General features: G+C 40.1%; 3 protein-coding genes across 3 annotated transcripts; 1 reads left to right on the top strand and 2 right to left on the bottom strand.

The window, feature by feature from the left end:
- Nucleotides 1–27: 27 nt before the first annotated feature.
- Nucleotides 28–1801, top strand: LOC111601277. The gene is made up of 2 exons (XM_023317794.2): nt 28–115; nt 188–1801. The coding sequence occupies exons 1-2, from the start codon at nt 113–115 to the stop codon at nt 1799–1801; spliced, it is 1617 nt and encodes a 538-aa protein (XP_023173562.2). The 5' UTR covers nt 28–112.
- Nucleotides 1802–1879: 78 nt separating this feature from the next.
- LOC111601276 lies at nt 1880–4995 on the bottom strand. The gene is made up of 5 exons (XM_023317793.2): nt 4065–4995; nt 3218–3794; nt 3087–3157; nt 2727–3016; nt 1880–2667 (listed from the first exon to the last, which is right to left on the bottom strand). The coding sequence occupies exons 1-5, from the start codon at nt 4727–4729 to the stop codon at nt 2417–2419; spliced, it is 1854 nt and encodes a 617-aa protein (XP_023173561.2). The 5' UTR covers nt 4730–4995; the 3' UTR covers nt 1880–2416.
- A 1717-nt stretch (nt 4996–6712) lies between these two features.
- On the bottom strand, nt 6713–16203 carry LOC111601229 (sodium channel protein Nach). Its single transcript, XM_030226151.1, has 9 exons — nt 15725–16203; nt 9794–9991; nt 9451–9735; nt 8843–9079; nt 8614–8768; nt 8078–8143; nt 7821–7912; nt 6888–6993; nt 6713–6828 (listed from the first exon to the last, which is right to left on the bottom strand). The coding sequence occupies exons 1-9, from the start codon at nt 16201–16203 to the stop codon at nt 6719–6721; spliced, it is 1728 nt and encodes a 575-aa protein (XP_030082011.1). The 3' UTR covers nt 6713–6718.
- Nucleotides 16204–17406: the final 1203 nt, after the last annotated feature.

The raw sequence follows: 17406 nt of genomic DNA, 5'->3' as shown, positions 1-17406 counted from the left end.
CATCGTTGTTTTACTTGTCATCCCAGTTAAGCGTCAGGAACACAACACATTGTTGCTATTGTTGCTATTGTTGCTTTTGTTGCTCTTGTTGCCTAGCTGATATTGTTTCGACATGGTAAGTGTGGGCTGGCCCACTATGTGTGCTTCCATTGAGTGAGATCTATTGTATTCGATTCGCGTTCTGCAGCCCAACCCAAAGGGGCTAACGATTCGAATCAAGCTTCCAACTCGTATCCAGCCAGATGTAATGCCCTCACCGGGCAGAGCTGGTCAATATACGAACAAGATACATCATATGAAAAAGTATCTACTGGAAGAGTTATGCCAACACGAGTTCGCACTGCCCTTCATGGAGCCGGTGGACACGAAGGCACTGAATGTGCCCAGCTATTACACGATCATCGAGCATCCAATGGATGTGGGCACCATTGCTATGCGAGTGGAGAATAGATACTATTGTAGCGTGAATGAACTAATTGATGATGTCAGACTTGTAATTAGCAATTGCTTCACATTTAATATGCCGGGTTCGATTGTCTATCGCGACGGGGAGGAGTTAGAAAAGCTGTTCATGAAGGTGCTCGAAAAGCTACCGATAGGCGACGAGGTGCCCTATGACAAGGAGAAGGGCGAAAAGTCAATAATGAAACGTCAATGTCGCTTTAGGCTAAAGAAGCTCCAGGATGCCACGGAGCAATTGGAGCAAGATGCGCAGGCATTTTTTGACGAAAAATGGTTTCCCATAGCTGAAGCGCTGAACACGCACAGCATCAAGTCCCTGGATGATTTTGATAACCGGCTGGACAACATACTTAAGCATTGTCAGGATCATGGAAAGCGCATCCTGGAGACATACGACTACGAAGCCAATCGACTGTCGGATGATCAGGAGAACAAAGATGCTGAGAATGCAAGTGATGAAATGGCGAACGCCATATGCCAATGTCAAAAGCCCCCCTTCGATTGGGAAGATAACTTGATCGATGCCCTCGACGATGCGCTCACTTGCCTTAAGCAGGATCTGGCCAAATCTCGTCGTGGTGAACTAAGGGATAGTAAGATCTACTACAGCCAGCAACTTTTGCCGATATTTGTCAACGCTCAGATTATCAGTGAAGGTCTGTGCTCGCAAACGAATCTGTCCGACTCCTCCGAAGAGGAGGAAACTGATTGCAAAACGAATCGGGTTAGCCTGCTTGAGCGTCAGACGATTCGGTCGCATTTCAGTGAACTCTTACCTGAGGCAAAGTTCGAAATAATGCACATCGTTGAACAGGCCGAGTACCGATCTGGCAGCAACGCCGACCGCAAATACAATATGATGTACTTCAGTCCACAGACGATACTTCTTATAAAGAAAGCGATCGACAAGCATCGCCAATCGAATGCGATGGATGCCCAGTACTTCGAGACAATGCAAGAGGATGGAACGCAGGACTTGTACGAATCGGATCCAGCCACAGAGTTCGTCGAAAACATGTCTCAAGACATCGACAATGATAACGACGACGAAGCGAGTGACGAATCTCATGTTGACTATGGTTTGGAGCAGCAGCCTCAGATGCCAAATTATTATGCCAACTCGCCCGAAGTGCAGCAAGAACAGAACGAGGCGAATCCGTTCGAAGACTACACGGCCTCTGGCAGCGTCATGGAGTGGGAGGCGCGTAATGAATGCGACTCCGATGGGAACCATAATTCCTCCGACAGTGAAATTGTTGTCGAGTCAGCCAATGATGCGTCTCCACAACATAATAATCTTATGGACATCGCATATGAGGAAAATATTTCCATAGAGTAGATAAGAAAAAAATAAGTTTTAAAAATAATCTCCTAATAATTCACTAGGCTTATCGAAAAATGATTGATTTATTTCGCTTTCATTTCAAAGTTTATGTTGTCGTTGTTTTTGTGAAGTGTTTTTGTTGTCTTATTATTAATTTTACTAATGCTTCTGCATATTTGTTCTTATCAAAATATTCATTTTTCTGTTTGCTTCCAATGATAATGTCGTTCATGCATATAGAGCTTATGATAATTAATAATTAAAAATGTAATCTTACGGTACCACAATGAAATAATTCTCAAGCGTTTTCTTTGTCCAACTACGCGTATTTCTAAGTTCTTGCTTAATTTGCGAACGAAACTAATTATTTAATTGTAAGCATATTAGATAAATCACACAACAATCTTTGCTGCACTTTGCACTCTCACTAACTTCGTTGTAGGCGGCTAAAAACTATATGGATTACATCTATTTATGTATGTAAGTAAATAGTATGTACTAATATATAATGTAGGTATGTGTGTAGTATGATTAACATTCTTGCGTTTCTTCATTTAGCACATTTGACTACTAAGCTTAGTAATTAACCCGTTGCTGCCGATGATTTCGGTTTTAATCTCTGATCATCAACTATGCCACAATATGACTATTCTTGTTCAGATCAGTAAGTAACTCGGCATTCAGATCCTCCCCTTCGAGCAAATCGCCATTGAGTGAATGCGGTATGCTTGTGGACAGCACCATGCCACGCCCCGCGCCGACACTGACTCCACCAGCGCTGCTTGTACCTATGGACACATCATCTGGCGGAGAATTGCGACGACGTTCGCGTTCACGCACAATATGTGGCGCCTCATTGAACTCGTCTAGTTCATCCATGCCTGACAGTAAGAGAAACATTTAAATTGACTTTAGGGAAACATCCAGGTGATGCACTTACCCGCATACTTGGTGCCTGCCAGCAGTAGATACTGCCCGGCTCGATTGGGCCACAACAGTCCGGTCATTACACAGTAGGCCATGCAGTCGGCCGAGTTTGTGATGCCCTGCAGCAGCTTGTACCGCCACATAGGACTCACCTGCAATGCCACAATAGCCACGATGGGCAAGTAGATGAACCACACCAAGCTGGAGGCGCCCAAATGCAATAGAAAGTCCAGCTTCTTGCTGGAGTGCTCATACTTCATGGTGTTACGCAGCTCATAAAGGAACCACATCATAAACGAAGTGCTGTTGGTTGAGCAGTGTAAATTATTGATTGATAATATTGATTATGAGCACAAATAGATTCGCAACTTACCGCAGTATTAAAACAATCCAGCCTGGCCAGCTCTGGTACTCATCGCTATCGGATATAATATCGACTTCCGTCTGAAACATAGCTCATTGTAATAATACCATGCATGTCCACACACATTCCTCTTAACTCACCCGATCCCATATGTAAAGAAATACGTGGAAAGCACAGTATGGCACCCAAATCGACATCAATATGATCCAGCCGGTGCGGCTGATTTGTTGTCGCGTCACCGCCCAGCCCTTGGCTAGCAGCAATAGAATCAACATGAATGTGGTGCGGCTGAGAATGTCCAGAACATCGCCAGCTGCCTGCATGTTGGGCTCGCCGACACCGTTGGCGGCATAGCGTATCAGGTGCGCGGTGATCAGAGCCAAGCTCACAAATTCGCTGAGCAGGCTGAGCGTGAACAGCTTGGTCACCGGGTGTTTCTGGCGACGCACAGCATAGATTTGCATGGGCAGCAGCACAATGTAGACCAACATAAATATGAGGTACATCTCCAGCAGATTCTGCTGGTCGTACGGATACTGATAGGTCAGCGGATGTGCAACGGAGTTATTTGGATGCACATTCACCAAATTAATGTCATATTGGAGAGTTGCAAGCAGGCTGCTGCTCCGATTGCTCAGCCTGGCCAAGTTCTCGTGGGAATGCCACTCACAAGTGGTGCGATTGCGGTAGCATGCCACCAATGCCACATACCAAAACCTACAAAAGCGAAGAAGATAAGCCGTGTTCAGACAAACGTCAGGTAATTCGATCCATCATCGGTTTCTGACTAATCAGTAAACAAGTTTACTCTTTGTGTTTTATATAGAATAATGTAAACAAATAAACATATGAAACAGAAGAAACAACAATTCCAATTACTTGAAGAAAGGAAAGGAACAGTAGCTACGGACATATCTATTTTTATTGCTCGATAGACGACGGCAGCTTATCAGAAAATTGATAAAAGCTGATATCTAGGCTACTTACCGTGGCTCCGCCTCCAGGTCTATGACGTATGTGAACTGATGTCCGCTTATGACATTCGACGGTGCATCTTCGTCGATGCACAACTGGTTCCGCGGACAGGGTACGCGGCGTAGAAAGTCACGCTTGCCCTGGGGATTGCAATCCGGATCGTAGACAACATTTTGCAGGCGTGCGAACATGCGTGAACAGGCGCTTTCTCTATTGCGATAGCTGCGATTGCTATAAAAGTCCACAAACATGGACTTGTCCAGCACAGCGAGCGTAACGGGCGCACTGTATGTGTCCGGAGAGGTCACATTGCCAAATATATAGCCATAGGACTGCCCACTGCGCGGAGTGGGCAGGTCGGCTTTTTGAAAGCCAAATTTGATGAGGAACTGAAAAAAGTCAGCCGTATGGAATTCCCCGCTGATGTGGGTTGTCGACGCTGGCGGTGTGTGCAGTGCGAGCATCACCAATAGCACCAGCCATTGTATATTGTGGGAGGCGGGGGGTGGTACTGCTGCTGCTGGTTTAGCTGATAATGATGCTGCGTACATTGCAGACCTTATCAATGTTTTTGTTGTTATGCTGCCAGCGTCGCGAGTATGTTTTGCTTTTTCTTCAGCTGCTGTCGTGGCAGCTAAAGTGCAATTACACTGCCAAGGTGGCGCACTTTTGTGCATTCTGTGCGAATTTGTTAGCTATTTTTGTTTGTGGAAACTTCCACTTTGCTCAGTTTTGCTCTGTTTGTCTTCCTCTTTCTCAATTGCTTCGCAAAAGTGGACAGCACTTGAATATGTAAAGTTGTGGCCACCCAGAAAAATAACATTAGCTAAAATACCAGCTTTTACGCTACTGCATTTAATTTTGGATTTGCAGTTTATTACAAAATGATTCTAATAAAAGTGTGTATGTAATTGTTTTGCTTTAAGTAAATGTATATAGTCTATCATTTGATTCACAAAATTTAAGTTAACATACTCATAACAGTAATGATTTTCGATAAGTGTAGGCGCCAGTTTAAAAGCAACGATAATGTATATATCGGTAGGCTAAGTTGCCGCGAAATGTACATTCATATACTGCATTTTATTTATTTAAATATGGCATTAAATAATTTATGTATCTGTTGCACATATAAATATATATTTCTTTTGTTTTATTAAGGTTCCATCAATGTTTCGGATTATGACAGTTGCAAGCGCAGAACGTACAATTAACATGAACCATAGATGGCGCTTTATACACTAAGGTATAATATTTCTTTAAATGTATTCACACAATTTAAAGTCCTTAAGGAGGCAACTGAAGCTCGTTTTAGTTTTCTAAAACTCCAAATTGCTGTCGTAATATGCGATTATCAAACAATAAGGGTCATCAGTGGAGTGACGTATTACACCCTCTTGAATGGTCGCATTAGCCACAGGCAAACACCTCTCCACCCCTCGCTCCATCCCCTGCCCTTCCTCACACGCAATTCAACAATAAATTTCAATAATTCTAAAATTTATGCGGAAAGAGAATGATGCTACCCTTTGGCGTTTCTGCAATGCCAACTTCAAAGTCTGCACTGTCCGGAATTACCGCTTTCTCCCTCTGTAGCTCCACCACTCTGCCTCCCTCTCGCTCTGCAGCGGCCAATAAGCGGGCATCCCCCTTTTCCATAAATATATGTATATATATATATAATGCATGCGTCGGTGGCGACAATCCCCACATGGATTGCGGTTGCCATTGATGCTGCGGAAGTTCTGTCAAGGTGCAAAAGAGCTTTGCACGTTGACAATTCCTTTGAGCTTTGATTGCTGCAAAGGGAGCGTGAAGGGTTTGATTCTCTTTTGAATACAAAAAAATATTAAAATCTGTAAAAATATAGATTTTCTATTGTGATTTCATGCTATACGGCTTAAGGGTGGCTACGTGTATCTCTTGTTGCCCAAATACTACAATTCGGAGCGCATCTTAAATTCATTATTGATGACGCGGCGAAAACTGTGAGGCAAACGTTAACTCGCCATTGGCTTTGTTGACAGTGACAATTCGGGTTCAGTCATATGTGCAAAATATGTAACAACAAAAGTCATCAGCAGTGTGTAACGAGGGCCGTTTCCAGAGTTGCCCTCGTTAGCCAAAACTATTTATTGCAAATGTTTCAAAGCACCCAAGAAACAAATAAAACCAAAGACAACAAAAATATTAAATACGAAATGTGACTTGGGCGTAGTTATACCCTGTACTTATTGCTGTTTGCCTAAAGAAGTCTTGAGAGACTATAGAAATTGTTCGTTCGTTCCTTTGTTCGATTTATGCTGAGCTTATACAACATGAAGGCTGCAGGGCATCTTCTAGTCGAGCTAGCTCAATTGTCGCATCTTTGTAGTTGCTGTTGTTGTAGGGGTTTCCAATACAAATCGACAAGGTTAGCAAAAAAAAAAAAAATAGAAAAATCCGCCTAATTTGTAGACGAACTCGACGCGCTACAGACCCAAAGGCAGACAGCCACACAAAGTTCATTGAAATGCCAAGCGACGAGCAGCTCAATGCCCATAGAGTGAATGGGGAGCAAGTCAGGGGGCTTAGTCCGAGATATTTGCCGACCTTTGCGAAAATCTATTTTTATTATTGATTGTCAAATGTAGTTTTATTTATAAATGATGTTTATATATTCCAGCTCAGTTGCAAAACATGCGACGCACCAGACGGGCTGTAAAATAGTAAATAATTTCCGTGAAGCTCAAGGCGCTGCAGCCCAAGAAGAAACCGACCAGGCCACCAATATAGACTGTTAAGCATACAAATGAATTAGTCGAGAAGAGCATTGAAATGTCTTGAAAAACTTACCCAAAACATCGGCAAAGGAGAAGAGCACATCACGGCGCAGCTGCATTTTGGGGTAATCAATAATGCCCCATTGTAGATTAGCGCCCAGAAACCAGACGCGAGACCGCTGCAAGACAGACAAATAGAGAGAGAGAGAGAGGGAGAGAGAAGACGGAGAGTGGTAGCATTCGAAATAGCAACATCAGCATAACAACTCAAGTAAACTGAAATTATTATTAAATGTAAAAACTTTCGCCGCACACTGTGCGAAAAAAAGTTAAGCAAAAAAACTTTTGTGCGGCCCGAAACAGAAATAATTGCATATTTCAAGGCGTGCGCTGGCAAAACAACTTTTGCGCTTATTATTTTTTACGGCCCGGTCAACAATTTCAATGTTTGTTCAAGCCAAAATGCCCGAGACCTTAGCAAGAGACGTTCTTCCTTGCCTTCAACTGCGAACAAGCATCCCGCTGCTTTAACGACCGCTAGATGGCGCTCTTGCTGTAAACATTTTCGAAGCACATTTAAAAAATACTAAAAAAAATACCCTGGGCACAGCTTTAAATAGGGTGTGATACACTTGTATATAACGTTTTTTTAGCTGTGGCTGAAGAGAGGCAACGCCTAGTAATTCATAAATAAATAGCTATATATATATATAAATAAAAAACTCTTTTAAATCAAAAAATAAACTATTTATCGAAATATCGATCATATTCATTTTTAAAGATTAAATAATATAAATATAAATCGATCTAAAAATCCCAAAAACACTTAATTTTACTGCTTACACAGTATTAGCCAGTCGAAAACGAAAATTAACTGAATAAATTTTGATTTTCTCTCAGCTCAGTTTTGTCTGTTGTCTATAATAATGGTATAGGGTTTCTTTGAATAAGTTTCTTAAGTTTTTATGTTTCAAATTCTGGTTATTGTTATGTTTGCTCCACTTACGTAGGACTGCACGAAGAAGTTGGAATCGTCGCAGTTGGACAAGCAATTGCAACTGATTTGGTATTTATCCGATTTTAAGGAGATTATCTCGCCTATAAAATAGCAAATGATTAGAACTATGAATGACAAGGGAGTGCAGAGCTAAAGTAAAGCTGGTCACGTAAAAGTGAAAATATTTCTTGATGAAATTTCTCGCATCAATTCAAAAGGAAGCCAAATATTTGCATGTGCGAAGAGGATTATCAAAAAATGCTCACGTTTAATTTTGACCAAGCAGCCGATGCCCTCCAAACCGCATATTGGCAAGAGACGACCGTTGCGCACTGAAAGAGATAGAGAGAGAGAGAGGGAAAGAGAGGGAGATAGATGTCAGTTTGTCGTGAAACTTCAAGTGGAACTATTTAAACATTTTATGAGAAAAATGCACAGCGGCAACAACGATAACGACGGCAACGTTGACACATAATAGTTAAGCTTAATGGGACCAATTAAGTGCAACTATGTGAACGGGAACGTAAAAGTGAACGTGAACAGGAAGAGGAACGGGAACCGGACGGGAAATGATGATAAGTATGAGCGCGATGATAAGCCAGAAAATTATAATTACAATAGAGAATTAACAATTGAATAAAATGCAATGCTTTAGTAGGGAATGCACGACTAGTAAATACCATAACTTAATTTCTTTTGATGAATAAATAAGTTTTGAATATAAATTAAGTTTGATAAGCAGATTTAATAACCGGATTATATATTGTTTTTATTGATTCTAGAGCATAGCTTAAACACTTACGCCGATTGCGATAAAAGTGTGGCACGCAGCCGCAAACGCGCAGGGCGAAGAACATGCGGCACTCGGAGAGGCACAAGCCGAAGCTGTAAATGGGCACCGTTTGCATCTCGTCGGCCTCGTACTGGAAGCGACATTTGCGCTGTTTGGTATTGAAGCTGTCAGAAGATACAAAAGTGAATATCTCTGACTGGCAATAGCCAATGGCCATCTGTGGGTGGTAGCTGCTTACGCTCTGGCATCCTCGTTCGTGTAGATCTCCAGCGCAATTAGCTCCACGGTTGTGTAGTCACTCTCGGGAAAGGTGTATCGCTGCTTCGATATGCTGGGCACATCGCCAGGGCCGTGAAAGTAGACATCGTAGGCTGTCGACAGATTGATGATCTGTGCATAGATCTCGCCGTCGAGCGGATGAACTGTCACACGATCGCCATGATCCAAAATGCTCCAATCGCCCGAGCGCCAATATCTTTGGAAATATTATATTTACTATTTAGATTTTATATAAGAGAAATAAAATTGATTAAAAAGAAGATATTTTCAGCCTTGACTAATCCCAAAGAGCCGCTTCACTTAGTTCATTGATTCTATCAGAGGAGCTCAATAGGAAAGACTTTAAACTTTTTTAAACTTTGTGAGCTTCATAGCAGCAGCATAGCAGCAGAATTTCAAGAAGGACATTGTGCAACACCAATATAATCCCAATTAATCTCAATGTCTCATTTCCGTTGCACAAACTGTCGACTGGATCTGCCATCGACAATTGGTTAAGGTCATATATATCCCGCTTCGGGTATATCAGTTGAATCAGTTGAATAGTCAAGCTGTGTCGTCACTCACTTGTAGGTATTGTAGCGTGCCACTAGCGAGTTGACTGAGTGGCAAATGCCAAACTCTGTTTGCGTCTCATAGATAAACATTTTGACAGCGGCGCCGCTGCTGATTTCCGGCTCGAAGGGCCACTTCAATTCATAGAGCAAGCTCAGATAGTCGCTGCTGTCGATGCCATACGATTTGTTCAGCGGCAGAGTTTCCAAGTTGTCGTATGTGAGACTCGCAAGTTTGATAATAAAATCCCGGAAAAACTCCTTGTCGTCCTCGTCCACGAACTGCTCGCTATGTGCGCTACGTGGGATATTAGACACATATAAATCGAACATCTTCAGTATATCTTTAGTCTTACTCTATATATTCCTCCAGCTTGATGTCGTCTATGCGCTTATGCGGACACACGGTCAGCGATGGGAAGCTGGTATTCCACACCAGCTTATTGCGATCCATCGAGATGACCATGGGCGAGGTCTGGAAGCGTTGCCAAGTGCGGTGGCTCAGCGAGATGATGCTGAACAATGCCACGCAGATGAAGGCAAACCAAAGCATGCTAAGAGAAGTCAACGAAAAAAAAAACATACGTAAATGATATATGGCGCATATATACCCTGCAAATGAAAGAGACTGAGCAATGGGGTATATTGTTTGTCAGGTTAAAAGGGGGATTTGATTACTATTAACAATGCTGTTGAATGGATCTGCACAGGCATAGCTCTGTCTGTTTCATCATCTATAGCTGTGTTCATAAAAATAGTAGTGAAACTGAGCAATTAAAATATGACATAATTAATTTTACTTTCCATGATTACATTTTATTTTTGATTTAATATTTTTATTTCTAATTTTTCGACTTTCATTCAGCACTACTATTTCTATGATCAACCAATTTTCTATGCATTTCGTGCAGCACTACTATTTTTATGAACAACAATCTATGTTAAAGGCAGAACGAGATATCTATTAACTGTTATCTATTTAAGTATATATATATATATACTTATATATATATATATATATATATAATTATGTCATACTTTAATTGCTCAGTTTATATATATATATAGGTATATATATATAGGTATATAAGCATATTCTATGTATTTAGCCCATATAACAAAACAGTTTCAGCTGCTTTAAGCTGGCTCCAGGGTAACTTCTAGTCATGCAAACGTCTCTAACAGCGCTCTTTCTCTATTTTTTTGGCGTACATGCTGTGAACGCACATAAAAATCTATTGCGTGTAAATTTTTGTAAGCATCAGTCGAAATATGCGACACAGAAGAATTATGGCCAAGTTAGGGAAGAGTCAATGAACGACAGGCGACGCAGCGGCAACCCTTTTGCAGTCGTCCCATTTTTATGTTATTTGGCTGCAAGTGCGACGACAGCCAAAATGGACGCATCACTAAGACACACACACGCACACACAAACAGACAGAGTGTGTGGCCATAACAAGTCTGACAAAAGCCAGCAAATCCTTGAAACATCTCCCTTTTGCTAGCGCCGCACCGCACAATGATGACATTTTGACGCCAGCAATGGCTCATAAAGCCTTCAGCGCTGTCAACACACACACATACGCACACGCACACATGTATATATATATAAGTATGTGGGCACTTCATTGCTGTAACAGCTACTTGGCTTTTAATTTTCAAGCATTGCGCTAGGAAAATGCCTCGAATTTTCCGCTCCTGCACCGAATCATTTCTAATTTTAAATCGTCTGGGAAATTCGCCAGTTGAGCAGCGCTCTTCGAAAGCTTTTCCCAGCTAGCAACGGGTATATAGAGTATATACTGAACTATATGACTATATATATATATATAGAGTATATACTAAGCTAATTATTATATATGATTATATATATACTATATATTTATTAGATTGAAATTTAAGTAGACTATGAACTACTCTTGGCTCTTAAATAAATAAGTAACATATGAAATTATATGTATATAGTTAGTTTATATATAAATTTTATTATATATCATATGAGCTCGATGAGAATTTTTTTGATTGTTGAAAAAATATAATTTTTAAAGATGCTTCTAATATAAAAATAAACTAAGTAAAACAATGCAGAAAGGCAGCAATATTTTCGGATAAAAACTTTAATAAAATTTAGGTAGTATGGAATATTTCTTTGATTTCATTTTGGTTCTGCCAACAAGGCTTACTATAAGCTAAGGGTGCGCTGCTTATGCTGTACATACAAGTTAATATTCAACTGAGAAATGTGCTGGAACTAACAGAGCTTTACACACTATTTAATTTTATTGTCAATATGATTTTATTTTATTAATTAAGAGAAAGAGAAAGAAAGTGTAGTTCAAATAAATTTATGCTTGCTGCCTGAGCAAACCTTTCTTAATTCTCGCAGCTTAATTAAACCTGACCGATGGCCTCTGCCTTCAAAATTTGATAATTTGGTTTATTAATTAAGTGCGTGATGAGCATGATGATGTGGAGTATGCTAGGCAGCCTTCTCTTACAAATTCAAACACAAATGTCGCTGTTTTATATAAATATATGTTTGCTATAAATATATGAAAATTAGTTTTACTTCAGCCAAAATGCTATCATAACTTAACTAATAAAAGCAAACTGACAACCTCATCAAATTAACAACTTAAAGTATTTAACTATATATTATATATATAATTATATATTTGCTTTATATCTTATGTAATGTGTTATAGAGTAAGGCAAGCCTGTAATCAACTTTTATTATGTATGAAACATATACAGCAACTGCCTGAAGCTGCACAATTCCTTAGAGGATATCTGCGAGCAGAGCATGCTTTATATAAATATCTCTGACTAGAAATGTTCTTACTACAGGATAACTGCTAGCAGAGTATGCCTCATATGAATTTACGTGCGTCTTTTTTTATAGTCAGACTTGGAATTTTTGTTGCTTTTATGGTCTCAGCAAATGTCTGCCTGGACATCATGGAACACAAGTCTCGCCTCATCAGTCTGCCTGGTTGGCTGGCTGGCTGTCTGTATGTCTGCCAAGTAGAGATTTGCTTTGTTTCATCATCTTTTGGCACTCATATGAATGAAATTTGTGCGTGAGAGGCTGTCAAATGCTAGCAGAGTGTAAGAGAGAATTATATATTATATATATGTATATCTAATTGGAATGCCTAATGAACTAAAATACAGTTCTGCTTAAGAAAGTAGACAATATATGATATGAGACAATAAATGATTCTTAATATTTAAGCAGCTTTCAAATTATGAGACTTTAGCTGAGTATAAAGACATATTTCGGAAACTAATCTCTGCCCAAATGTCTCACGCTCACTCAAGTAGCTGCTGTACCCTGGCAAAGTTCAATAAACTCGTGCATGAGTAAACTATTTGCGGTTGCATTTAAGCCATTGTTGAACCCAAATGCAACCCAAAAACTGAATGCAACTCCAATAGTCTTGCCACATTTGGCATCCTCTCCAAACGGCATCCGCATTGCACATGCATTTGCGTATTTTGCATTTGTAGTTCGCCGTTCTCTGATTCCGGCTGCGGATTATGCAGTCGCATGACTCCAGCATCCAACACCACTGAATACCAACGCTCGGAATTGAGGTTATCACATGTCAGCAGCACAGACTCCGGCGATTTATGCATATTTCACCTGAAATATTTCCACTGCAAAAGCTCTAAGCCGCTCGAGAGTTATTTAAATCAAAAATATTATGCGTTACACATTCATTTGAATGCTAAATACAACAATGATTTTTCTTTCATTTTCTTCTGTGTGTGAGCTAAGTTTTCATCATATTTTGAATTAAATTTTTTTCGTTTCAGTTTTAATGACACAGTTAAGGGTTCTATATGAATCATTTATTGCTTGTAGCTGAGAAATATGTGTACTTAATAAGATTAAATTAAATAATTAATAGAGCAAAAATATTGGCACAATTGCAAAATATTTGACAAAATAGTTATTCATGAATAAATAAATTTAAAATATTTTTTATACTTTTCGGCATCTGTAACTTAGGCGAACAAAATACCCTTCGAGAAGAAATTCATCGTCTATGAGGGACCGAGATGCCAGCAAGTCTCTTTCGAAGCATATTGAGAGAAAGTAAATTGATTTTTAATTTTTGATTCTCTACTCTGACATAAGCAAAAATCTCTTTGGTTTTTATGCTACTGCTCTGTAGACGTTGGATTTACTGAATCCAAAACTAAAATCAAAACTGAACTAAGGCGAGATCAATTTGAGTATTTTTCAAGAGGAATTCTAATTCTAGACTCTAAAATTTCATTGAATCTTGAGAGCCTGAGTCATATTTTAATATGCCATAAAAATTTTCTAGAGTTCATAATTTGGCAGACATCTAAATCTTATTGGAATCTAATTTCATTAAGCCTGAATATAGATGATATATCTGATATAGAAATAGTATATATAACTGTTCTGATCTTATGTGATCTGATGTGCCTAGTCACAGTTTGAAAGTAACAGTTTTCAGTCACAGTGATGACCTCAATCACAGTTACTAACACTATTCTAAACTTCTTTTTCCTTGAGCAGAGTATATGACAGTCAATCATACCCGCCTGCATGGTTCTTGTCTTTGCTTTTTCTTTTTATTTTTTTGTGGCTAACGTAAATAAATCAATCTGAAGTGCAGAAATAAAAATGGGCATGAATAAATAAAATTGTGGGCAGCACAAATCATTTAGTCGCGTGTATAGGGCTGGGAGCGGGGTGTGTGTGTGGGAGGGGTTGGGGTATTTTGTATTAATTAGAGCTGAGCTGAGCTGAGCTTTGCGTGCGGCACACAAACTCTTACCTTTCCCACCTGTCACTCTCGGCCCGGAAACTAATACAGAAATTGTAATGGAGCTTCTGCCAGGGGGCAGGAGGATTTGGCTAAAGTCTGGCTGTGTTATCCACTAATTAACCCTCAGCTGCTGGCTGACTGTGGTCCATTTTTGTTATTCGAACAGTTGCCACATGCCAGGCCCAGCCCCCGTGCCTGCCTGAAGTGGCTTGCCGTGGCATGGAGTGTGTTACCAATTTAAGCCTTGCCAGGCATGCCGTGTAATCCTGTTTGTCATGTCATGTCAGTTTTCAGGATTTATTGCACTGCCGCTTCACTCGCACCAAATACAACAACACACAAATTCCAGCAGCAAAAATATTACTTCCCCAAAGATGTGGCCAGAATTTGTTGCGCATGTCTAATTTTATTCAGACTATTCACTGCCTGTGTGTGTGCGGCCCGTCATGGAGCTGCTATATGGACACGCACTGCTCCCGGTGGACCGGTGGGCACATGGCATCGGGATCGGAATTATAATCGCCATGTTTTGGCTCAGGCAGCACGTGCGACTGGAATAATTTAAACCCTTTACTTGGCGCTTGGCCATGTTTAGTTTAGACCTGGAAATCGAAACGAATGTTAAGCTGGCCCAAAACTTTTTGTTGAGATTTCAGTTCGACTTTAGTTTAATTTCATTAGGAAATTAATTGAACGAAAGTGAAAGAGCAATAAAGAGAGAGAGAGAGAGAGAGAGAGAGAAAGTGAAAGTGAGAGTAAGAGCGAGAGCGAGAGCGAGAGCGAGAGCTCGATTGTGAGCATAATTAAAAAAGTTTCTTAACTTTTAGTTTTTAAAAGAGTTAATAGGGAAGTTAGAGAAAAGCACTTGTTAAGTATGAGAGGGATCAACTATATAGTAAATGAGAAATGAGTTATGTTTAAGCTTAATTTGAATCTGATTTTGAAATTTATGTAGTTCAATCAGAGCTGTTCAAGCATAAACCTGGCATTGAAGGCCACCTCATTCAGGGTCTCTTGGAGAGTTTATGACCATGCTTAACAAACGAACTTGTGCCCTATGCTAGGGCAGCCTTGGGAGACATTGGACCCTTTAGAAATATTAAAAGAAATATTTATTTGTAAGAAGTTTTGCTATTTGATAAGAAAGGTAAATCAAAGGAGCCTCTCTTCGCAGCAACGAGCAGCGCAGCAAAGCTGACTATAGCTCACAGCTGTTCTCTCAACAATAGTTAAAGTCCTTGACTTAAAGCCACTATAATTGAAACATTCAACCAGCCTAGTACTAAGTTGCCTTTTACAAGTATAAGCTACTCCACTCCCTCTCCACAAAAACTTAAACTTCCAACTTCTCTTGCCAGCAAAGTCTAAAAGCTGTAGCTGCAGTGCGTCAAGCACAGCTGGAGACACAGATGATTCAGTACACCATATTCAGACACACTCAAACCACAGCAAGGCAGGACTCTTGACTCTAGACTTACCGTTCCAAGAAGTTCAAGCCAAATTTGGCCAAATAGATGAATCCATGGATCGAAGATCCTTGCAGAAATTCGATTATAAAAGCGTGCAGCTTGGCCATGTATGGCAATGGGCTCAGCTGCAGCTGCTGCTCTTCAAGCGCTTCCTGCTCCGTGTTGATGGCAGGCGGCTGCCAGAGCGGAGGACGTCGAAAGCTGCGTATGCTGCAAGGCTTACGATGATTGAGCCCCACATGATCTTCCTTAGAGTTTGCAGTTGATTTCTGCAGTTTGTCGTCCTTAACTGGCTGACTTGGATCGGTTCTTTGGGCCGTGCCCGGAAAGAGCAGCAGACCAGGTCCAACGCGAGATGCCGATTTGATTGGCGTACTTCTAAGCTTGTGCTGCACCAGCGATGCGGTGGATGCTGTGCGCGAGTCAACGCTGCCATTCCAACTTGTCGCTGTAGTTGAACTCAAGCTTTGCTGCTCTTCGTGCTGCATACTTAGGGGCGCGGATGAGTAGCTGTGATGGCTGTGATTGAATTTGATTTCTGCAGGAATTGTGTGAAGTAAGAAGAAGATTTTGTTAGCTTAAGTTCTTTTTGTTCATGTATGTATACAAGAGTTCTTTCATTTGTGGGAAATCTCTTGAGAGCTGAACTTGTGTATGTAGATATTCGCTGGACAGAGACAACTTTAGACAATTTTAATTTTAACTAATTTTGATATTTAGTATTAGGCTATTTTCTTACACTATATTACCTCAAGTATCTCACATCAGAAGCATATATTGTCTGGTTTCTATAAGAAGAAATTTACTCAAATAAATTAGTCAAGTTAATTAATGTTTGTCTGTTTATATATGTGATTGCAGAGCGTGCCTAATTAACAGTAGATTTTTAACTATTTTTATCTATCTATTTTTTAGCTATCTATCTTTTATCTTTGTATCTTAAGAGTTGCAAATAGAACTGACGAAGGAAACTTCTAAAGTTAAATGGCAATGGCAATGGTTGCATTCTTTTGGTTAATGGCTTATCTGAAGCCTTTCCTTTAGCATTGATCACTATAAATTATATACACAGATAACTCTATACAATGCTGTGAATCAATTTTCTTAAGCAGCCAATTTATAAAGGCCTTTGTGGGCTTCGTTTTTGCAATGTGATCGGCATCAACTAGATCTGCCTTGCTAAATGCAGGCAGCCAATGCTTGATGTAGTTGTGGAGCTACTGACAACTCATGAGGAAATGGGTTTCGTTATTCCAGTTCAAGAACTGCTGACCACGCCCACTAGCCCCTGCCTGTGAAGTTCATTTAAATCGAACTGATACGAAACTGTTTTAACCTCCTTTCAGGCAGTCACATAACATCTGACTGAGCCTCGATATTAACACATATTATAGTATATACATTAATTAATATTAATATATATAAAGAGACAAATATTTACTGGCTCTGCATAGATTGCTGCTAATGCGCTTGACGCGGCCTGTTCGTTCAAATTATTTGCAATTTGCCATTTGGCCTGGTTTATTCACATGTCGCATAAAGCGTTTACACTGCGATTCAGTTGGCGCTGTATACACTCTTCGTAAAGCGTAAAAGCGTCGTTTTAAATATGTTTTTCTGGCGCAACAACAACAACAACAACAATAAATTATTATTACATTTTTTTTTTAATGCGATGTAAATTATGTCGT

The sequence above is a fragment of the Drosophila hydei genome, unplaced genomic scaffold, assembly GCF_003285905.1.
Source record: "Drosophila hydei strain 15085-1641.00,03,60 unplaced genomic scaffold, DhydRS2 tig00000060-arrow-pilon, whole genome shotgun sequence".
Classification (NCBI taxonomy): Eukaryota; Metazoa; Arthropoda; class Insecta; order Diptera; family Drosophilidae; genus Drosophila; species Drosophila hydei.
The sequence above is the reverse complement of the archived record's forward strand: the minus strand, read 5'-3'. Positions and strand labels throughout refer to the sequence as shown.